The following is a 24,933-nucleotide window of genomic DNA, read 5'->3' as shown; positions in this document are numbered from 1 at the left end:
GAGTTTAAAATTTCTAAGGACGACTGTATTATTTTTTTAGAGTAAAGTATACAAATGGTCCCTCGACTATAGAATATTTTTTATTGAGCTCATCGACTATTAAAAGTTACAAAATGGTCTTTTGACTATAGAACGTCATTTTATTAAGTCCCTCGACTATTAAAAGTTACAAAAATATCACCCGATTATTCATTATGTTCCAAAATCATCATTTTCAATTAAAAATGTACGGTTGTCTAAGCTGGACGTTAATATGATAATTGAGATATGATAGTCGTTTAAGATTCTAGAATCATATTTTATCATATTATAGCCAGTAAGTTAACGTTTAGGTCATAATACCATCAATTTTTTAACATAAAAGGACACGTTTAGAATATAATGAATAGTCAGGTGACCATTTTGTAACCTTTAATAGTTGAGGAATTTAATAAAGTTATATCCTATAGTCAGGGACCATTTATGTACTTTACCTTTTTTTTAATTCAGGAAACCACTAAATAGATTCAAAAGAACGAAGAGAAGAGCAAACTGGGGGATGTTTACTATGAAGTAAGTAAGCAGTAGGGTAAAAATAGCAATGCCCCCACTTACATTTTTAAGGCAATTTCCTACTCAAAAAGCAACAAAACCACGCGGTTTCTACTTTCAACACACCAAAACAGCTCCCCCCATGTGCCTCCGCATACACATACTCCATCCTTTGTATGTAGTGATAAAAAAAACAATTTGGACAATTTGGGCAATTTGGGTCTGGTCCCCCATGCCCAAAAAGTGGTAGTTAGTTGTAGTTGTAAGCTTCTAACGGTGCCCTTCTAGCTAACCCTTTCTATAAATCCCCCTCACCCTCTCCCCATTTCTTCACATTCATCTCAGCTTCCTTCTTCATGTAATCTTCTTATCCTTCTCATGAATGTTACCATGGAGGTTATGTTTTTTTTTGTTTGAAAAGGGTTTTTAACTTGTTTTCTTTGCAGGGAAATGGCTTTTGCTAAGGTCTTTTGGTTGGGTTTTCTTGCAATGGCGTGTGGTGTTGATGGGTATGGTGGTGGTTGGAGTAATGCACATGTAACCTTCTATGGTGGGAGTGATGCTTCGGGGACGATGGGTATGGGGCACTAAATGAAGCAACTCTTTCACAATGGGTGGGCTTGTTTTTGTTTGATTAATTGTTTTGGGTTTTGGGTATTGCAGGTGGAGCTTGTGGTTATGGGAACCTCTATAGCCAGGGCTATGGGACGAATACTGCGGCTCTGAGCACGGCTCTGTTCAACAATGGGCTGAGCTGTGGGTCGTGCTATGAGATTAAGTGCGTTAATGACGGCAAGTGGTGCCTGCCGGGCTCCATTTTGGTCACGGCCACCAATTTCTGCCCTCCCAACAGTGCTTTGCCGAATAATGCAGGAGGCTGGTGCAACCCTCCCCTGCATCACTTTGACCTTTCTCAGCCTGTTTTCCAACACATTGCTCAATACAGGGCTGGGATTGTGCCCGTTGCTTATAGAAGGTATGCCAAAATCTCATCTTTTTTACCCTTTCCTCCGGTAAATGCCTTTGTTTTTACATTTTTTTAACTGCTTCGTAACATCAGTTGGTAACTTTTTGTTGGGCTTTTGAAATTTATAGGGTTGCATGTAGAAGAAAGGGAGGAATCAGGTTCACAATCAATGGCCACTCCTACTTCAACCTAGTCCTCATCACCAACGTCGGCGGTGCTGGTGATGTACACGCCGTGGCCATCAAGGGCTTCAGGACCGGTTGGCAGTCCATGTCTCGGAACTGGGGCCAGAACTGGCAAAGCAACAGCTACCTCAACGGCCAAAGCCTCTCATTTAAGGTTACCACCAGTGATGGCCGTACCGTGGTGTCCTACAACGTTGCCCCAGCCGGTTGGTCCTTCGGGCAGACCTTCACCGGTGCCCAATTCCGCTAGAGGAGCTCGCTTGATCAAAATACCACATATATACAAAGTAGTATTTAACTAGCTTGATTTCTAGTATACCTGGCTAGCATACTAATATCTATAGAGCCCTATAATGGGACTCTTGGGGGTCAGAATTGTGAAAGGGCTTATTTTAAAATAGCCTTTTTACCATTTTGGGTTTTTAGTTTTATTGTGGGGTAGGTGTCTTAATTAAGGTAAGATACTTTTTTTTTTTTTTGGGATAATCTAAGATACCTTTTTTACAAGTATTGTAAGGGTCATTTTTCTTGGAGGATGTGGACTTTTACCACCAGCCACACTAGTATGATTAACCTAGTAGGTAAATTGCTCAATTAGATCTCATATATGTAGGAGAGTAATTTGTAAAAATTGCATTTACCACTCGTAATGCTGATTTACTATTAATATGTTTCCATGTTCATCTTTACTCTTTGATTCGTGCACGAAATCACTTGGTTCGTGCAATTGTTACATATATATATATATATATTTTATTAATCTAGTGGGCTTATAAAGGATATTATCTGTTTTAAAGACTCTTAATAAGAACGAACGTTCAAGTACCTTACAATCTTTAGTACTCAATCTAAAATCTCTAAAAATAACAACTATTTTTCTAACTACTGAGGTAACTTAATATAATATATTTTAAAAGCACTTCTTTGGGGTAAAATATATTTTATAAAATAAGGTAACTGCGTATTAATAATGTCTTTTAAATTTGGTAACTACAAAAAGAAAATAGTACGTATACTTTTCCATTCATTCCATGGGATAAATTTTAAAATTATGTATAATAAATAATCTCAAATTAATAATTGCTTATTAATATTAAACATTTCACTTCAACTTCACGTATTCATTGAGTTTTTATTTTAGGTATATTTATAGGCACAGAGAACAAATATAAATAATTTATTGAGTGATAAGAGGGATTATTATTATTTTTAAAGGTATTTGAGTGTTTATTATCAAATGATTGAGTATCTCAAACATATATTATCGTTTGTAATCAAATTTTAATAAAAGATAAATATATATTTAAACAAAATATTTGTTTGAAAAAAAATTAAAAGTTTAAAATTCGAAAAACTAAAACCCTTCGACTTTGAAGCAAGCATGTATGTGTATACAAAGGTGAAGTACTCGAATGATCCATTTATTATAAGGCACTGTTAAAATAGTCTCATGGCTATAAAATATAGTTTTTTTGAGTCTTTCAATTATTACAAATTACAAAATGATCATTTAACTATTCATATTGTCGCAACCGTCTTTCGGTTGGGTCCGGAATTGGACTTCGACTTAGGAAAATGAATTAGGAGTCGCCACCGATCATTTATTTGAAAGTCAAACGGGTTGATCGGATACCTTATTTCTTACCTGATCTGTGTCTTTCCAAAAATGTGTCGGATTCGAGAGTCGGTTACAATCAAGGAAGGGTTAACACCCTTGAACTGCCCTTTCGGTACTACGTAATTTTCAGTTGTCTTTAATTAAGAAAATTGTAAATTTAAATTGAAATGTAAAATAACGATCCAAAACTTACCTTCAACTATTTTTTGAAAATGTACTCTTATAGAATCAAGGAAAAGCTTTAGAAAAACAAATGTGACGAAAATAAATGGAAAATAAAGAAACTAAAATAAAGAATAAATAAATAATAACTACCAACATATAAAATAAGGACAAAAATCAAACAACATGACTAACATTGAGATAGCAAAACTGAAATGAAGAATACAGACAAATGAGGAATAGGTAAATAAAGGAACAAATGTAAATAAATAAAATACGACAAAAATAAATAAATTAAATAACAAGAAATAAAAAAAAGGTAAAATAAGACGAGGGAAAGAAGATAAAAAAACCATATATATATATATATTTATATAAAGTATAACTTGTGAATTAAGGAATAAATAAAATATATACATGCGTATAAATAATAAATTAATAAAATAAATAATAAGGTACTAATGACACATATATGTAAAAAATAAAATACTAGATAAAAAACTAATAATACTATAAAATATATAAAAAGAATTAAAAATCAGAAAAATGACTAAATTGAAAGAAAATCTCAATTGAGGGTCGAAATCAAAAGGAAATATTAAGGATTAATTTCAATTTGGGGGGGTGAAATAACACTTTAAAAGATACGAGGGACCAAAAGGGTAGTTTACCCTATTTTATTTGAAACACGCGGGTACGTATGCTAAAAAAACTAAAAACTTTCATTTGGTCCATTTCAAAAGCCAGAGCCATCCGCTTTCCCATTTTCTCTGTAATGTTCTTGAGCTTCCAAGAACAGAGGCCGTGAGTTTCCAGAAACCGACCATCAGCCGCCGCAAGCCGCCTCGCCGGCGCCGTTGAACGGCGACGGCCGCCGTTCATCGGCGGCAAAATCACGAAATTTTTTTATTTTCCAGTAGCTTTTCACATCCTCGTTTCAAAGATCCAGACAGTTTTTCAAAAAATCAAGCCTCGGGGGCTAGATCTAAGGAAGTAGATCCTGAAAACGCCCCTTGTTCATCGACTGAAAACGCTTCTTTTGGGTTCTATTCGAACCAAAATGACGAAGAGACCATGCATGCAAGCATCTAAAGCGATAAAGGTACAAACTTTTACCTTTTCCTTCCGAAAACTTTGCGAGAATTCCTCTGTTTTCACTCTAATATTTACTGCGAATTTTTGCTAGGATTTTGTATCTATTTCGTGTGAAAAAATCTCTCCCCCTATCGTGAGAATTACATGTTTATTTATAATAAAAAAACTACACTTAGAATCCTATTTTAACTAGAATCCTAATTCTTGTTGTCTTCTGTTGTGATTTGTTATTACTTCATGCGTGACGTTGGTGAGGTTGAGGAATTCACGGCGCTGAGAAAACCGGATGAGGGAAACGTGGGTGGCGAGGACTCGTGAGGCAAGGATTGCGGCGCTAAAGAGGGAAGCTGCTAGGGTTTCTGGAAACCCTAGCTCCAGCTGGGTTGCGTGCGTGGGTTTGGGCTGGTGTAGGCTTGTTGTTGTATTCGGGCACCAATTGGGCCTGAAAAGAAAAAATGTAAATAAATGTATTAGATATAAATGGATATATAATATAATTTATAATATAAATCTATATTATATAATATAATGACGTTTGAATGACGAAATTTAGTGTCTTCACATATATTCTAAACTCATCATTTTTTGTTAAAAATTGATGACAATATGAGTGAATAGGGGTGTAAACGAGCCGAGTCGAGCTCGAGTATTGCTGAGCTCGACTCGACTCGAAAATTCTGAAATGGAGCTCGATTCGACTCGAAAACTCGCGAGCTTAAAATTTTCAAGCTCGACTCGAACTCGAAATCCTGAACTGAAGCTCGTGAGCAGCTCGAAAAGGCTCGAAATGAAAAAAAAATCTTAAACTTAACTCGATTAAAACCTCAAACTCAAACTCGAACATGAACCATAAATACATGAAATCTTACTGTATATTTTTTAAAAAAATCAATACATAAATATTAATATTATTATTAATTTATTTTTTTTAAATAAAATCTTAATATATTATATTTTCGAACTGCTCACGAGCTTTTCGAGTCGAATATCGAGTAGCTCGTTTCAGCTCGTTAATAACTCGAGTCGAGCTCGAGTCTAGTCCATTTGATCCGAATATTTATCGAGCCTTGATCGAATCGATCTCGAATAGCTCGCGATCTGTCTCGTCTCATTTACAGCCCTATGAGTGAACATCAACCTATTGACTAAAATATAATAGTTGTTTAAGATTTTAAAATCAAATTTTATCATATCACAATCAACATGTTAACATCTAACCCAAACTATCATCAATTTTTTAACAACAGATGATGAGTCTAAATGTTAAGTAATTATAACTTAATTTATTAGAAATTTTGTAGGCAACGGTGACAGTAACAGTGCCGAAGAGCTGATATCATGAGGAGTCAGCCACGTGAATTAACTTAACGCCCAATTATCCTCCCAATACTTTTACATCCAGTGTGATACACCTTAGATTTGTGGGGTCAAAACAGGACATTGAATTTGATTACACTGAAAGCTCAGCTCAATCCAAATTGCACACTGGAATTACTGAACCCTTTTTCCTTTTTATAAAAGGGTCAAATTGATGTGTCCGTGTTGTATCATATCCGTATAGTGTGTCCATGCTTCTTAAAAGCCATGTATAAGCCCCTGGATTGCTCAATGATGTTGAAGCTGCTGCATGTATGAAGTAGTGGGGTGACATGCAAACGTGCTCGAGAATCAAAATTCGAAAGGATAGTGGGAGTAAATGGGGAAAGGCTTACTCGGGAATACAATGGCTCATCAAACATGGTAACGGCACAGGGGCCAGACGTGGAAGCCCAACTACCTGGGGTAGTATCGTATCGAGTTCCGGGACCTTGTACAACACCATTAACATGATAATCTGGAGGAGTTTCATGAAAATTCATCTCTGCCACGGGAGGGAACTTGGCATCATTCAGTATATTAAGATTGTACGAGAAGAAGGTGCATTGTCCACCCAGTTGCAGCCGCAACGATCTGTTTCCACTCAAATCATTCAGGACGCTGTTCTCTTGTCCAGATCTTGATAGCTCGGAACTTTTTCCAGTCCCAAAGTAACCCGAATAACTTCCAAAGGAGGAGCTTGCAGAGCCCTCCACATCTCTAGTACCATAATTCATTGTCAAAGGTCATTTCCATTAACAAAACAAAATAAGTAGAAACTGATAATAATCTGCCATGCCACTTGTGATCTACATTATATACCAACATCTTCATCTCGTGTTTTACAAAATATTTCTAGAAAACCTACTCACCTGTGGGAAATCAAATTCAGGTCATCTGACAAGGCCATATGTCTACTGTCATGATTAGGCATCCATGCAAGATTTTGGAGGAGCTGTTCAATGCCCATTCTATAGGGTACCTACATTTCATTTTGGAACTGCAAGAGATAAGATACCATAGTCTTGTGACTTTGGGGTGTTTGTATGGGGGAATGGAATCCACATTCTCCCGTTTGATTAGCTCGGGAATCCTATTCCCGGTAATGTAAGATTACTAATAATAGATTTTTTGGGGTATATTATCGGGAATGTCATTATCTCCCTTTCCTTAAGTATTGTTGGATTACCGGTGTTTTGGACTAAAATGCTCTTAATTTTTTTCTTCAAAAATATCCTTCTTCTGTCATTGAATAATAAAAATTCTACGAGGGTTGAATTACAAATTTATCCTTAAACTATTTTAGATTTACAAAAAAAATCTATAATTAAAATTTTATATGAAGTTCAAGGGTTAAAATAAAATTTTACCCTTTCATTAAACCTTTTTATATTTTCAATTTTGTAAAAAAAAATTATATTCCTTGTAAAAAAAAATTATATTCCTTGTAAAAAAAAAACAAATATATAATAAAGACAATTTGGTCAAATATACATTCTCAAATATACATTCTAATAATCTTTTATTCCTTTAACCAAACACGGTAATCTTACATTCCTGCTAAGCCAACCAAACACAAAATATAACATTTCCAGTAATCTTATTCCCTGATAATCTCACATTCCCACTGGTAATCTTACATTCCGTGAACTAAACGCAAATATATAAAGCAGTAAAAATATTCCGAGCGTATCACACATTCTTACCTGACTTGTGCATTCTAACGAAAGAAGCTGCTGCTGCTTTCCAAAATTTTCCTGCCAAAAGAAGGTAGATAAGTGTCTCTAGTGTACGAACATATTTGGCACTCATTATTTAATCTTTCAGAGAGAGGATCACAACTTCATGTAGTTTCCAGTGGCACTCGTCAGTTCACATTACACAGCAAATTGCTATTTTTTAGCAACTTCCACATATGCCCCTTGGGAGGGCACCCTTATCATTTTATATGAAAAATCTAACAACACAGGAACATGGCATACCTTATGGGATTGTTGATTTAGGGATTCCTTGAGTGAATCTTCCATTTTGCCCCAGTTGTTCTACATTGTTGATCTTGTCAAAGTTAGTCCAATAGCTGAGAAGCCAATAGCAAAAGTCGACAGATAGCATATTTACCGGATAATAATAACACAAAAGACTAAACTCCGCATCTCACCTTAGTCTCCCGTGTACTTCAGAAAGTCGAGTCTGTATTAATCTTGCTTGGTTAGTCAGGTCCTGCACACAGAAATCACAGAGATATCAAAAAGAATGTCGGGAATGAATATTAACATGGCCTCGGTATTTTGAATTATCATTATCCATTAAGGTAACAAGACACATCCATACATACCTCTATTGTTTGTGTGCTGGGGAAAAAGGGAAAAGAAGAAGTCATAATACTATTAGAAATATATTGTAGAATTGAAGTAGATGAATGAACTATACTAGGAGACATTGTGCCGAGAAGAAGAAGATCAATGTGCACCTTGTACCCAAATATTCATGAATATTTACATCATGGTCCAACTTCTTGAATGTTTTTTTCAGTGCCTAGACTCTCATAGAGAAAAGAAACTATGTAATTGATAAGAATGACGATGTTTCGTGCACACAAGAAAATGATAAAAAGCAAACAACAATCGTAACATTCTAAAAGAGAGTGAGTCTAGGAAACGACTTACTTCAAGGCTTTCCAATTTCCTGTTCCAGTAAAAATAGGAATGAGAATGCCAGTAAATTTCATTTCAATAAGTACAGCATTGAACTGTTGAGAACGAAAGATAAATAATGTGATTGTTGACTCAGAAAATGCAAACCACACCTTTTAGCCCGTTCCTGTGGAGTGAGTTGAGCGAACTTTTCAATGATCTCCTCAATGCTGCCGAGTTCACACAGTAGAATAAAATAAATGAATGTGCCTGTCATAAATGTTAGCCTTATATATATGAAAAGTTTATCAGTGGTGCTCGAGAAAATCTTAAGGAAACTCTGAAATTCCTCCACATTTGTAACACGTCGGGAGTTGCATCGTCTACTTCACTATCTTATAATATACTGCACACGCCTTTGCATATTCTGTAACTATCATGCGTCTCTCAAAGGCAAAGCCAAGTTATAGCAACTACCTTATTTTTTGTATGTGAACATTTCCTCAAGAACAATAACAAATATTTAATCACTTCCTAAGTATTGCTCCTAAGAGAAAATAGTAAAACCAGAGCCTACCCCTTTTGACAATGCCGATAGTTGAGGTGAAATTATCAACATTATAAAGTATAAGCCAACACCTACCTACCTACCTACCTATCCTGTTCAAAGCTAAGTACATGAAGAAGAAAAGGGTGATAATGGAAGGGTTACCTGCGCTTCACAACGCATAAGGAAGGCTTGTTAGTTGGGGAGAACATAAGGAGGACAATTTCTACATCACATAGGATAGATAGCTCATTAGCCTTTTTCATGATGCCATGCTTCCTTTTGCCATTGGTCGCCTGACGACCATTTGGGTTCTCTAACTTCTTTATCTTTAGCTTAACCCTTCCCATCCCGCATTTTCAAAATCTCATAATTGAGTGTTGGAGTCCCATGGAATATGCTTCAATTAATGAAATTTATGCCATGACCACAATAAAAACACTTCCTTTGTGCCTTTAAAAAAACTTTGTGATCACTAGTCATCATATCAGTGTAGAAGCTGAAAAAAGTATGATCAAACTAAATGAACCCAGAAAAAGAAACCCACTTTAAGATTCATACAATGAAATGAACCCAGAAAAAGAAACCCACTTTAAGATTCATGTAATGATCATCTTTTTATTTGCTTTTGTGCTATTGGGTTCATAAATTTGCAAGAAAGAAAGGAAAGGGCATACCCAAATGAAGAAAAAATCAAACGACGAGTTGAAAGTACATGATGCAAAACGTCATAAAAGTGGGGGTGATTGGGTTGATTATTCAGCCATGGAAGAGAGAACCAGAGGGGGAGAGAGAGAATATGAGACAAAGAGAGAGAACGTAGAGAAAGAGTGTGTGTGTGTGGTTGGGGGGGGGGGGAGAGAGCAGAGAAGTAGTATTGGGTTTACACGACCGGGTGAGCGGCAAAACTTTAATAAAATGTCAATATCTAAAAAGAATTTCAACATATATTATAAAACATATTCTAAATCCCTAAATATTTTTTTCTCATTTAAATTTCCTGTTTTTCTTATTTACAAATTATCCCTAAATTTGTCAATAAAATGCAAAAGTAAATAAAAAAATTAAATAAATCCTAAACTGTACTTCCCTTCATCCAACGTCAAACTGGAATATGCAAACTTGCAGACTCCAACTCCCTTATCCTCAGCCCTTCCTTAAATATCCGCCCACCGCCCCACCGGTAGCCAAAGACGGCGGTCTTCTCTTCCGCCAAAAGCTCCTCTACCTCCAATCTTTAAACATCAATCCCCACAAAGCTCTCCACTTAAACCCTTCCCTCCGTTCCACCCCGCTTTCCTCCCTCCTCTCCGTTGAGCACTCCCTCTCCTCCGTCGGCCTCTCCCGCCCTTCCATCGGCCGTATCCTCGACATGTGCCCTCTCCTCCTCACCTCCGACCCTCTCCCTCCGATTAACTTCCTCCTCCACGAAGTCCCTCTCCCTTTCCCTCACCTCCCTCTCTCCCTAACTCGTTGCCCTCGCCTTTTGGTCTCATCCGTCTCCACCAACTCCGCCCCGCTCTCCGCTTCCTCACTTCCCTCGGACTCGTTGTCAATTCCACACCACCCTTCTTTTAGTTTCCAACGTGGAAAACCCCTGAAACCCAAACTCAACTTCCTTCGGTCTCTGGGTTTTGACGAGCCGGAGGTGAACCGGATGGCGGCGAGGTCTCCGGGGTTGTTGACTCTGAGTGTGGAGAATAATATGAGGCCTAAAGTTGAGTTTTTCTTGGGGGAAATGGAATGCGACTTGGAGGAATTAAAGAGGTTCCCTCAGTATTTTTCGTTTAGTTTAGAGAAAAAGATTAAGCCGAGGCATAGAGCTTTAGTGGAACATGGGTTTAAATTGCCATTGTCAAAGATGCTAAGGGTTAGTGATGGAGAATTCAATGCCAGATTAATTGAGATGCGATTGCAAAGAGTTCAAAAGACATAGCCTCTTGTCCTTGTAAGTTCCCTTTTCACGTTTATTTCGAATTTTGTTCTCTGTTCTTAATTTGATGGTGAAATTTGGGAAATTGCTGATAATTACTAGGCCATTGAAGAATGTGTGTTTGTCATATAAGAGATTTCAATCTTAAGCAGCCATGTGCAAGTTAAATATTGATTGCATGAGAAAAATAGTTCCTCCTTTTATTTTAGTTTTGTAGAATGAAAAAAGTAAAATGTTTTATTGTTTGAGATATGGTATACTAAGATTTATATGCTTTTATCAGAGGCATTTTAACTCGATTGTTTATGTTCGCATGGTAGAGGTTAGGTGGTTTTACATTCCGCCATGAATCGATATATCGTGGATAACATGTCTCCCTGTGAGTTGGAACATTGTAATGGGATTCTACGAGGCTCATGTTTTAAGGCTTTTGTCTGCAGAGAGGAGGCAATACTGTGATGACATTTCAGTCATTTGCCGATGAACTCTGTTTACTTGTGTTTCGGTACACTGTCTGTCGCACTGGGAGTTTGATCAGCCTAATGTACTAGGTCATCACACTTGTGACCTAGAATGTTGATAAATTTAGCACTAGATTGATTACTAGTAATATACACGAGACCATCTTGCTTGCTATTTCGATTTTGGTACCATTTGTAATGTAGATATTTCGTTGCGTTTGATTAGTCGTTTTGCACTCCCTGGCTCTCCACTTTAGAATATAACGGAATGAGATGCTTTTTGTTGTTTGCCCAGCAGTCAAGTTGCCTCAGATATATTTCTTTGAATTACTATTCCCCTTGATTAATTTAGGAATAAATACTTTGTAAGTAGCAGCTCATTAATTCGACGGGAGAAGTATGGCTAGTTGTTTAGTCTCTGCTTTTATTTATTAGCTTCGTTTTATCATTGCTAGAATGCTAGGGAATTCTGGTTCATACCATTGTGCTGCTTTCCACTTGGAGTTTGGTGCGAATGCAATTATGTGTGCCTCGAATCTTTCAAGTTCACAAGGTTTTAATCTAGCATCACCATCGAGTATATTCGTGGTAAGGTGGTTTATGCTTTAACTTATCAACTTGGGGATTTTAGCCTGCTGGAATGCTAGAATGCCAGTAAGATGATGCTTGGACTTTAAGGGATTACAAGAAGTAATATAGCTAAAAAAGACAGTTTATCAATAGGCTGAAATTGATTGAAAGTGCTGGTAATTATTTTCCGGTGTCACCCGGAACATGTTTGAATCGGAAATAACAAAATCAGGATGTTCCGGTGGTTGTTACCCTCCTGTAGAAGATCAAAGCACACAGTTTAGTTGTACTTCTCTTGGCCCTTTTTCATATTCACTAAAAATAGTGTAGTCATATTCTTGTAAATCGCCGATGGTATCGAAATATTTATTGTGCATCGAGAAAAAGGATAAGGAGAGAGTTGAGTTAAACCTGAAAATATATTGAAAATCAATAGATTTTTATGTATAGCTTGTAATGCCTTCCACTTTCTATCCACATTTCTCTCACCTACTGCCTTGGGAGCTTTTGATTTTTCTTGGCTCTTTCTGGCTAATGTTGATTGTGCATCCTAGATAGAGTGTTGCCGAGCTCTATGGACCTTGGTGCAATGCCTATTACTTGACATAAGACATGCCATAATGTCTGAAAATGTCACCCGTGTTTGACTAAATAGTCATTCTGGCCCTTTTTCTTTTTTTTAAAGCATTTTGGCCCCCCAACATTTTCTTTTAGGGAAAAAAGCCCCTATTTTGAAGCATTGATAGTTTGTTGACCAACGATTTCCATTCATGGAGGGGCTTTTTATCTCAAGATAAAACGTTGGGGGGGACGAAATGCTTTAAAAAAAAGAAATAAAAAGAATAGGGGTGAAAGTGATTATTTAGTCAAACTTTAGGGACATATTTTTGTTGTTATGCATAAGACATTGCCATGACATTTCTTGCATATTTTCAGCTAGTTTCTGTACACAACTTTAAAATTCATCATCATTTTAGACTTGAATGATAAAATATTTCTTAAAAGGATATTATTAAAATATTCAAATCACAACAATGGTTTACAACCACAATAGTAAACTAAACACTTAATAAATATATTATATTCTTAAGATAGCAAGAACCATATAAGGAAAATGTTAAAAAAGTTAACCGAATAAACTTGGATAAAAGGTAGATACAAACAGATTTGACCGAATCAAAAAATAAACCACAAAAGGGAATAAAGTTATTGAAAGATTATCGACAAATCGAAAATTAGAATTGAGCGATATGGAAATACTATCCACGAAAGCAAATTGTTTATTCAAATCCAATATGAGGGTTCAAAACAGAGAATATCATCATGATAACAAATAAAGCGTCATATTGATTAGTTTTGACAATGTCAAATCCAACTCCAAAAGAAAAAATAAACAAAAATAATAGTCAAATGATTGAAAACATGCTATAAAGACGGAGAAAAATATATCATAAAGGCAAAAGAAGACGTGTCATAAAGGTAGAATTATTAAATATAAAAAATAAGAAAAAATAAAGACATACTATAATAAAGCAAAGGAAAAACAATGAATATCGACGGTCAGTGATCAACACCAAAGCTAAGGAAAAAGATGAAGAAGAAAAGAGACTAACATCGGCTAAGGAAAAAAAAGAAAAATATGGTAAATCCTAATATCATGTAAGATTTAAAATTAAATTTAAAACACTAAAATCTAAATTTTAAACCCTAGTTCAACCATCCAAAACCATCCAACCCCTAAATCAAAAGAATTCATAAGCCCTAAACTTTCCTTACTATCCAAAGTAGATACACCTTCATTTCCGATCATATTTCGTCCATTGACCCCTTATTATCCGTCCACCCTCCGTCCATTGACCCCTTATTTTTCGCCCACCCTCCGTTCACGGAACATTTGAGGTAGAAGACAATGACCACTATGGTTCTGATCACACAGACTTGAACTGTGCCTTAAATAGCACGCGGTGACCACCATGATATAGGTTTATCAGTGGCCACAGTTTACGCCAAGGATAATGGCTCAAAGGCACCGCGACCATTGAGAACCTCAACACTTACATACTTATAAATCTAAAACGACAACCCCAAACCATCTCTAATAACGGATGATCCTCGTAATCCTTAAAACCTAAACCATCTCTAATGACGATTATCTTTCTTTAACGATGAACTATCGAAAACCTAATTCCTCCTCGCAACATGCACAACCACGATGATCCCCTCCATCCTCGTATCAACTAGAAACCACAACATAAAAAACCAATGACAATAACACAACCAAAGCAGCAATCCGGGCCATCTGATACCTAGACAATCAGAACCCAGACACAAGATTCAAACGATGATAATCAAAGCAACGATAGGCAACAACAAAGCTTAGCGACAATGATAAGTTGGTTGTGTAGTAAAAGGGAACCCACCTTTTTTTTTCAAATTTGTTGTATTCCTCTCTCTTTAATACATAGTGTTTAGGGTGAGGGTCAGAACGATGAAGATGAGGTTCGAGGGTGCAATCGACAATAGTGGAAGATTAGGGTTTGGGGTGTGGTCGCTGAGGGTTAAGAGTTTATGTATTAGAGATTAGAGATTGAAATTAATGTATTAAGATCTTATTTTTATTTTAAATCCTACATGGTAAAAATGGTAATATCATATGCCACATCATATGAAAATACTAATAAAAAGATCCATGTCATCATAGAGTGGTCAAAACATGATCTTGGTCCAAAATCAAACTATTATCACTCACTTTTCTCGGCGTATTTGCCCGTGTTTAGACGAAGCATTGCATGGATCTGATTTAGGAGGAAAATCTTATACGAAAGATTCACTTACCCAAACCAGACGTCGGAGATGTGATTTAGGAGGAAAATTCAAGCGAGATACAACATAAAATAACAATAGATTACGAAGAAAAGGACATAGTTGGTATAGGTAAAAACCAATAGGACAAAGTATAGGTCTTCAACTGCTATTGGTATAATGTAGTAAAACAGTGGCAGCTAACAACGCTTTTGGACATGATCTTGGTCCAAAATCAAAGCTATTATCACTCACTTTTCTCTGCGTATTTGCACGTCTTTAGACGAAGCATTGCATAGATCTGTCTGTCTGTCTAAAAGCCGAAGAAAGAGTCTAAACATTAAACATAGGATGCTTCGGTTTGCCCATGTTCTTTTGCCTCTGCGTCCTCACGTCCCACGCCTTTGCTAATTGATGTCATTATGATTCATGTTTATTCAAATTGATAACACTGAAATTTTACATTACGTCAATAGTATGACAATTTGGTAGTGAACAGGGATTTATTTTACCCTCATATCTTCAGCAAACCAAATCATCCATCACGTGATGATGAATGGCCAATTTTTTTTAATGATACTTATCATTAAATATGCAAATGCATACCAAGTTCCAAAGAGTTTAAAGCTCATTCCCTGCATGAAATTTTATTGTTTTCGAGCTATGTTGTTGTTCCTTATTCCGACATCGATTTAGTGTACTTTTTTCCTTCATATAGGCCTAGGAAGGGTTTTTAATGAGGCTTCTATCATTTGTCTTGTTTTGTATACACTTGATCAATAATATCATACAAAACGTCCATTTCAAAAAATATATTTATATAAGGTTAGGAAATATCATAACCGTTATAAACGGAAAAAAAAAGTTATCAAGTACATAATTTTTTTAAAATAAACTAAATAACATTTTAGGTTGAAATCTAAAATATTATTTTTTTCATAACAAATCATATAAATTGCATAATTATACTGGTCACAATTTAAAAAGTTGTCGTTAAGAAATTATGTAACATTCTCGATTGTAAGTTGTAACTGAAATTATTATTAATTGGATAACGTTTTAGAATAAACAAGACAATATTTTAGATTAAAACTTTCTGCAATGTAACATTTTCAGTATTACTAGCTATATAATATCTTATAATAAAGATGATAACCTTTTAAATTAAAACACACCATAAATTAACGGTTTTTATTGAATCACAAAGCAAGGAAACAAAATTGTTGGATAAAGTATTTAGAGGCAAAGCGTGGGGTCAACATTATAATGCAGGAAGAGTTGGTTTCTCGTAGAGGAGGGAATGGGCTCCCACAATGCTTGGGAAAAGGATGACAGACGTGTATAATTTCATGAATTTTACGTTCTATTCATTTTAATATGGGCAATAGTATAAGTTTAGCGAGTGGTGGGCGGATGTGGATGTAAAAAGTTATACTCATCATGGGTAGTAGGTAAGTGATGGGTTTGAGATCTTACTCGTCTCGCATCCGCGCGCCACTAGCTATCCACCGTATAAATTTTGGATCATTATGAATTTATTTATAATTTAAGAAACTATTTTATAAATATTCAGATTTTATATGACATGACTTGTAATTTAACTGAATGTTAAGGTATAAACATTTTTAGAATTAAAGATTGTCGTCCCTCCTATCCCAAATTCTCAATCTTTAGAATTAGGGTTGTTGCTAGGCGGGTATAGGCGGTTAAGAGGAGTACAGGGTAGGTGGTGGATATCTAGTTAGACAGTGAATGTGAGGGTGGATTTAAGAATATACCCATGGATGGATGTAAAATGAAAAAAATTACCCACCGTAAATAATGGATATGTGATAAATACAAAAATATTAGATGAATATAATAAAGAGGAAAAGGGTAGCTACACCTATCCCCCCGTTTACCATCTCTACCCAACAATCCCGAGTACATGTGCTTCAGTTTGTCAATACGCAACATCACTTCGAATGACCCATGCAATGCAAGATGTACACCATATATTATTGTAGGGCTGTTCCTTAAGATTCTGTCCTATGCAACCATATGAAAAGCAGGGCAAGATGGTGCACTGTTCCTCAAGGGGTACCCCCATAGCCCCTAGGAACAAGACAAATCCGACCGGTAGGTATTAGATTGCAATTTGCAAAGGCAAAGTTAATTTAGAGGGAATAAAATAGAACATTTGTTGAATATCGAGCATGGAAGTCAGTTAGCTTTGTCTGAGGATATAAAATAGACATGTCTTTCGTTATATATTGATCACCTACCATAAACTTATCGAATACGATTTTTCACCCGAATTTGGTAGAGCACAAGGTTCCTAACCTTGAGGTCGTGGGATCGAGTCTCATGGAGGGCATTTCATAATTCGGAAGTCTTCTACGGAAGCTGCTCTCAACCTAGTGTTGGGGGCAGTCTACTATCTTACCTCCCCCTTACCCCATTACATATAGGAACAAGAGACAACCATTATGACCAATTGACCACCGAAACTCAAATGTTATCCTCAACAAACTACCAGTCCATCATTGAGCTACTTTATCAGTGTTAATTATGAAAAAATGATGCATTTTTTGGTTAATACTAATAAGTAGTTATAAACAGTAATGTGAATTCTGTACGTAAACTTTTTCCCAGAAAGTTGACTGTAATATCTGCAAACCTCATTATTATTAACAATTTCATGTTGAAGACAACTTCTAAGACCAAGGTAAGGCCTGAGTTTGTCTGGATGTTTTTAAAGAAGAGCGAGGGATGCATGCCTCATGCCTGCACCACATAAATGCTTCTCTTATTGAACAAGGGATCAGAACATGGTACCGTACCTTTTTTACAACAGTAAAACCTACACACACATATATTGGTTTGATATTTTCTTTAAGATAAAATAACACCAGTGACCGAAAATGCCTTATAATATACGATTTTAATAATTTTTTTTTGGATTTGCAAAAATAACCAACAAATTCGCAACGCGAATACCAGTTTCGCAACACAGTTTTCAAATTCGCGACGCGGTTTTCAAATTCGCAACATGATTCTCCAAAATCGCAACGCGGTTTTCAAATTCGCAACGTGAATTTCGTTTTCGCAACGCTAATTACCGATATAGGTAAACACGCAACTCAGTTTTCAAATTAGCAACGCGATTCTCCAAAATCAAAACGCGGTTTTTAAATTCGCAATGCGAATTTCGTTTTCGCAACGCTAATTACCGATATAGGTAAACACGCAACGCGGTTTTCAAATTCGCAACGCGATTCTCCAAAATTGCAACGCGGTTCTCTAAGATCGCAATGCGAATTTTGTTTTCGCAACTCTAATTACCGATATAGGTAAACACGCAACTCATTTTTCAAATTCGCAACGCGATTCTCCAAAATCGCAACGCGGTTTTCAAATTCGCAACGCGAATTTTGTTTTCGCAACGCTAATTACCGATATATGTAAACCAGCAACGCGGTTTTCAAATTCGTGTTGCGAAAACGAAATTCGCATTGCGATTTTGGAGAATCGCGTTGCGAATTTGAAAACTGAGTTGCGAATAGTTGTGTTTATCTATATCGGTAATTAGCGTTGCGAAAACGAAAATCGCGTTGCGAATTTGAAAATTACGTTGCTAATTTGAAAATCGCATTGCGATTTTGGAGAATCGCGTTGCGAATTTGAAAACCGCGTTGCGATTTTAGAGAATCGTGTTGCGAATTTAAAAATCGCGTTGCGAATTTGAAAATTGTGTTGCGAAACTGGTGTTCGCGTTGCGAATTTATTGGTTATTTTCGAAAATCCAAAAAAATTTGGTTAAAATCTTATATTATAAGTCATTTTCGGTCACTAAAATTATTTTCTATTTCTTTAATTAGTCTGGCCTCTCTGGTCAAATTTCCTTCTTCCATGACTGCTGGCATGCATGAACTGACAGTAAAATCTATAAATATATCTGTGTGTGTGTACGCAACTTGAAAAACCATGAAAGTTGAACAAGCAAAATGCCAAGAGATTGTGCAGAATTGAATAATAACCAGTCCTGTAATTGTTTGAGATTTCCATTCATTGATTGAAGCAAATAAGCACGGCGAACAGCATGATCGAGAAATTTGTATGTACCTGATAGTTATTTGACATAGTGACTACATGACCAATGAGGAACAAGCGATTGTACATGTCTACCACGTGCGTAGACCCTCCATGTCGGTAGAAAAAATCGGACGACGTCATAATTATTTAAAAAATTAAATAAAAATATCAAAAATATTTAATAAAAAAATATTTTTTTATATCACAAGTCATATTCAAAACAAGTCATAACATATATAAGTTAAAAACCATAAAATCAAGTGAAACAAAATGATTCAAATTAACTACAACATAATATTTAAGGTAAAACATATTAAATAATAAATATAATTATATAACTATAATTAAAAAATAAATTTGGGGTTAAAAAAATCATAACAAAATGATATTGTTTGGTTTAATTTTTTTAAAAAAATCCCACATGGCTAAGAAATATAGAAGAGCATCCCAAAAGTCTAAAGAGTAAAAATATGATAACAAAACAATCTCACATTGATAATAAACATAGAAGCGCATCACAACTAACTTCTATAAATAATAGAGGTAATTTGGCATTCAAAATCATGGAACCTTTTGGTGAGCATTGAATGAACTATTCTTTCACTTTAATCAAGCTCGAATTTTAGGGTTCAATCGAGCTTCTAATTTTTTTTTGAGTTCAAACCTTTTTGAGTTCAAGTTTCAATATTATATTTCGAGTTTAAGTTGAACTTGATAATTTTTAGCTTGTGAGTTTGAGTTGAGTTGAGCTTACTTTTAAAGTATACAAGTTCGAGTCGAGCTCAGCAATACTCGAGTTCGACTTGGCTCGTTTAACAAACGACGTTGTTTAGTTTAATTTTTTTTTAAAAAACAAAAATCCCATTTTTCCCGGTTTTCAGCCGGCCCGGTTCGAACGGTTCTGGCCGGTTCACTAATAACGGTTTAACCGGTTTAGATTAAACCGGACTAAGCAACGGTTCCCGGTTGAACCAGCCGGTCCGGTCCGATTTTTAAAATAGAGCTCATAGTTGGCTAACCGTTGTCGTTGGAGAAATGAATGCAGAATGTGTGGAATAATTGGATTCAAAACCTACCCTCCCAACAGTTGCAAAATTTTAATGTTTCCCTAACTGCTTCCCTGTTCACCAGGCATCACACCAATTCAAATGCTTGACTTGGAATCTCAATATCTCATTAAATAAATCCACATCTAAACTCAAGTGATATCAGGGAACTCTTGTGTTATTTTTTTTTAGAGATTTCGAGTTCAAACAGCTGTGTTTGTAGGGTATATACACGTTATCAATAACTAAAAATATTCTGTATTTATACTAATTAACAATTAGATAATAATTTATTTGGGATTCAAGCCAGCCTGTTTGGTATTAAATTTGGTTTGATGTTGAATATTCGTTCGGAATTGGACTGTGGCTTGTTTTCAAAGTTGGTTTTCTAAAGTCCAATTTCATTATTTTCAAACCATTTATTAGGTTAAAGTCCAAAGCTCAATTTGATTTTTGAGCCAATTTAATGTTCGTTTCGCGAAAATTAAACAAGCTTTTAAACGAGCTTGTTCATGAACATATAAACGAGCTTGTTCATGAACATATAAACGAGCTTGTTCGTGAACATAAACGAAATGAATGCACCTATGTTTATGTTCGTTTGTTTATTAAACGAACATAAAAAAATTGTTCGTACTCGTTTATTTAGCTTAATAAACGAACATTATACGAACGGTTCACGAACAATTCACCAAACGCTCTGTTCATTTACATACCTACCAATATATAGGCCTATATACGAACCGAACGAACACAAACAAGGGTATGTTCATATTCGTTCGTTTAACTTTAATCAAACAAACGAACGAACACAAACAACTAAACGAACAAAATTTCTTGTTCGTATTCGTTCATTAAGAAATTTAGCTTGTTCGTGTTCGTTCGTTTAAATGATAAATGAACACAAATGAATGAATGTAAACTAACATAAAAGAACAGACATAAAATTATTTGGGTTTATATTTTAAAAGAGTTTTTTTCTTTTCAAATAATTTTAAGATTTATATTTTCTTTAATTGATTTGAGTCTTTTTTTTATTTGTGTTTAAAATTGAGTTTAAAATTATTAATGGGTTTAAGGTTAAAATTTATTATATATCGATATTTTAAATGGGTATGGAGAACATAAACAAACATTAACGAACGAACATAAATAAACATAACCGAACGAATATAAATGAACGAACATAAATGAACAGATTATGGAAAGTTCACGAATGTAAATGAAAGAACGAGTCTTTTTTTCATGTTCGTCCATTGAATCAAACAAACATAAAATCTTATTCATATCGTTCGTTTAATAAATAGACGAACATAAACAAACTTCTCGCCGAACGGTTCGCTGAACATTTGGTTCGTTTACAAGGCTACCAAAATGATCCTCAAAATTAAAAAAAAAAATCATTGTAATCATATAACTAACAGTTTTCATCATTGATCATTACGATATTGATGTGATATTGTCCGATGCTAACATGATCCACGATGACTGATAACGTGACAAATTGATTATTGATTTTTTTTATCGAGTTGGGAGGTTAAGTTGATTTTTTTTTAAGTTCAATGACTTATTTAACTTGAAAAAAAAATTCAATTCAAAGCATCATGTTCATTTATAACATTCCACTATAATCTATTATTGCACTCTTAAATAGTGTTGTATTTGGAATAATAAAATTAGCGACTTTTATAAAAAAATATTACATGACATTAAATATTAATAAATCATGTCATGTCATAAGAAAATATTAATAAAATATGTCACATTACAGGAAAATACTAATAAAATAATTCATGTCACGTAAAATGATCAAAACAGCAACTATTCAAAAGTGAAGTAATTAAATTGAATTTTTTTTAATTTTAGTGGCAAAAATAAAAGTGAGAAGATAATTTAGCTGTTAACTGCACAATTTACTCATAATTTAAGGCTTTATTTTCAAAGTTTTGGTCGTCCAAATCTCACATATCTACGACTCTCTGTGATCACTTTAAATGTGACGTCTGACATTAGGTGAATTAACTAATGGGTAAATTATGTTAATGGTTACTAAATATTTAAGGCACTTGGATTTTAATCAATAAAATTGAAAAGCTTTCATTAGAGTCCTAAATTGAAGGAGTATTTTCATTTCAGTCATTATCATTAATTCACATTAACTTTCATTAATACCACGTCAGTTTTCATAAATAATAATGACTGAAATAAAAGCATTTTTAAGTCTAATGGCTAAAAAACTTTTCGATATTAGAGATTAAAGTATAAACACTCTAAAAGTTTAGTGATCATTAGTATAATTTATCTTAAAATGTTATTTTTATTAGGGTAAATTACATGTTTAACACCTAAACTATTACTTTTATTTTGTTTTAGTATCCAAACTTATTTTGTTCAAAATCATATCTAACATTTAGTTTAACTTTTAATTTGGTACTATGTCGTTAAAAGCGTAACATTAATGTTGACGTATAGTTTAACTTATAATTTGACAGAAATATTTTATACTATTACTACATGGTTGGATGCAATGGTTAAGCGTTTAATTCTTCTTTTATTAGTCTGAGCGAATACCACATAATATATGTTTAAAGACTCTCAGTTATTTAACAATAGATGTTTATGTATTCTTGTATATGCTATGATTAAATTTAGAACTTTAAGAGATAACAATAATCTTTTAACCATCGAAATCGTTTAGTTCGTACTAAACGTTTAATTTTTTGACTGCTGTAATTGATTTAACCCTTTCCTCAAGCCTAAAAAGAATGTGTGTGTGGGGTGAATTCACGAGATAATGTTCTCGATTTTTTTTTTTCACGATATGGTGCACATCCCAGATTAATTGCTGGAATGGGGTGAATTCAACAGTGATCGCCATAGGACGCCATGTAGTCCCGGCGATCTTGTAGGACGCCATGCAATCCAGGCGACATACGGGGTGACAATACGAGGGTGACATACGAGCCATATACGAGCCATATGGGGTGACATACGAGGGTGACATACGAGCCATATACGAGGGGAGCATGCAGGAATAGAGAGGTCGCCATGCAGCCTAGGCGACCTTGTAGGTCGCCATGTATTCCCGGCGACCCTCTAGGTCGCCATGTAGTCCCGGCGCCATTCCCATCATCCATGCACAGCCACATAGATTCCTTCACGTGCTCCCCGCTGCATGCCTACAGCTCCCAATGCATGCATGTGAACCATTTGAGCCAATGCATGCATGTGAACCGTTTGAGCCGTGAATTATTGGTACAATAATTGAACCATTGCTGCGTGAAATCAGCTGATGCTATCATAGCTACAATTGTACAATTATTGGTGAAATAATTGAGGCAGCCGGTTATAAAAGAAAGAAAGAAAGGGAGAAGAGATTGCAGAAGAAAGGGAGAAGAGATTGCAGCCGAGAAAGAAAGAAAGGGAGAAAGGAAAGAAAGAAAGGGAGAAAGGAAAGTAAGAAGAAGAAAGGGAGATAAGGTAAATTTTTTTATATTTAAATTAGTTTATTATTATAAATGTTTAATTTGTTAGTTTAGGGTTTAGGGTAAAACAAAAAGCAGTTAATTAGTTTGTTAGTTTAGGGTTATATGATTGTTAGTTTAAGTTATAGTATACATAAATTAAAAATTATTTAATTAGTATATGTTTGATAGTTATATAGTTAAAAAATAATTAATTAGTTTGTTTTGTTAATAGTTAGTTATATAAAAAAAATTATTTAATTAGTTTGTGTTAGTTAAATAGTTAAGTTATATTTGTTTGTTGAATTTATATATAAAAAATTAGTTAGTAAGTTTATTAGTAGTATATAATGAAAAATAGTTTATTAGTTAGTTTTAGTTATATAAAAGAATATTTTATTAGTTATTTAAGGGTTTAGCGTTTACGTTTAACTTATATTTTAAAAAGTTTAGTTTGTTAGTTTATTAGTTTATTATATTATAAGTTATTATATTAAAGTTTAGTGTTGTAAATTAGTTAGTTAGTTTATATTAGATTATATTAAATGATTTTTTAAATATTGTTGTTTAATTTTTTTTACAGATTCATTCCAATGGCTGACCAAATTCCACTGTTGAGGCTTGACAATGAACATATTTCAAGTCATTTGGGAATAATGGTGAATAAAATATTTGTTTAATGAATTATAATTAATAAATATTTGAATATTATTTTATGATTGTGATAATTTTTTTTGAAATATTTAATTGTAGGAGGACGAGCAGCGAGTCCTTCGTCTTCGACTACATAAAGTGCCCAAGCCACACCCACTAATAGAAGAAAATTTGCAAGAGGCTGGATTTTGGTATATAACATTTGTGCGAGATTACAAGTTGGTCCCAGGTTTGATCAGTGCGTTGATTGAACGTTGGAGACCAGAAACACACACACGTTTCATTTGCCGTGTGGTGAATGCACGATAACTTTGGAGGATGTGGAAATGCAACTCGGGGTCCAAACTAATGGGATGCCGGTGGTAATGTCACATGAGTTTAATAAGGTGGAACAACTTTGCAACTTGTTTCTTGGGAAAGCGCCCGTACCACCAGAGTGTAAAGGGTGGCGGGTGAGGTTGTCATGGTTGAAGAATGAATTTCAACTTCAATCAAATAGTACGGAGCACGAAATTATATATGCAACACGAGCATATATATTACAATTGATTGGGGGAATTTTGATGCCTGATAAATCTGGTAGTTATGTTCACACTCAGTATCTTCTTTTTTTAACAAATTTTGAGAATTGTAGGCAATATAGCTGGGGTTCGGCGATATTGGCGTTCTTGTATCGTGAGATGTGCAAGGCGTCATTAGTCGTGAATGATAATAATACAGTAGAAATCGGTGGATGTCTGTTGCTGCTATAATCATGGGCTTGGCATAGACTTCCATTTTTGACACCGATTAGTCGGACTGCGGTTGACTTTCCACTTGCCGGAAGGTAATATGA

General features: G+C 34.9%; 1 protein-coding gene and 2 pseudogenes across 1 annotated transcript; 2 read left to right on the top strand and 1 right to left on the bottom strand.

Moving 5' to 3' along the window:
* Window positions 1-837: 837 nt before the first annotated feature.
* Window positions 838-1,984, top strand: LOC120210699 (expansin-A10-like). The gene is made up of 4 exons (XM_039209398.1): window positions 838-889; window positions 978-1,108; window positions 1,195-1,507; window positions 1,627-1,984. Coding segments are annotated over exons 1-4 (753 nt in total). The 5' UTR covers window positions 838-887; the 3' UTR covers window positions 1,934-1,984.
* A 4,111-nt stretch (window positions 1,985-6,095) lies between these two features.
* LOC120210581 lies at window positions 6,096-9,469 on the bottom strand (annotated as a pseudogene).
* Window positions 9,470-10,150: 681 nt separating this feature from the next.
* On the top strand, window positions 10,151-11,770 carry LOC120210698 (annotated as a pseudogene).
* Window positions 11,771-24,933: the final 13,163 nt, after the last annotated feature.

This window comes from Hibiscus syriacus, unplaced genomic scaffold (assembly GCF_006381635.1).
Source record: "Hibiscus syriacus cultivar Baekdansim isolate YM2019G1 unplaced genomic scaffold, ASM638163v2 tig00109926_pilon, whole genome shotgun sequence".
Lineage (NCBI taxonomy): Eukaryota > Viridiplantae > Streptophyta > Magnoliopsida > Malvales > Malvaceae > Hibiscus > Hibiscus syriacus.
The sequence above is the reverse complement of the archived record's forward strand: the minus strand, read 5'-3'. Positions and strand labels throughout refer to the sequence as shown.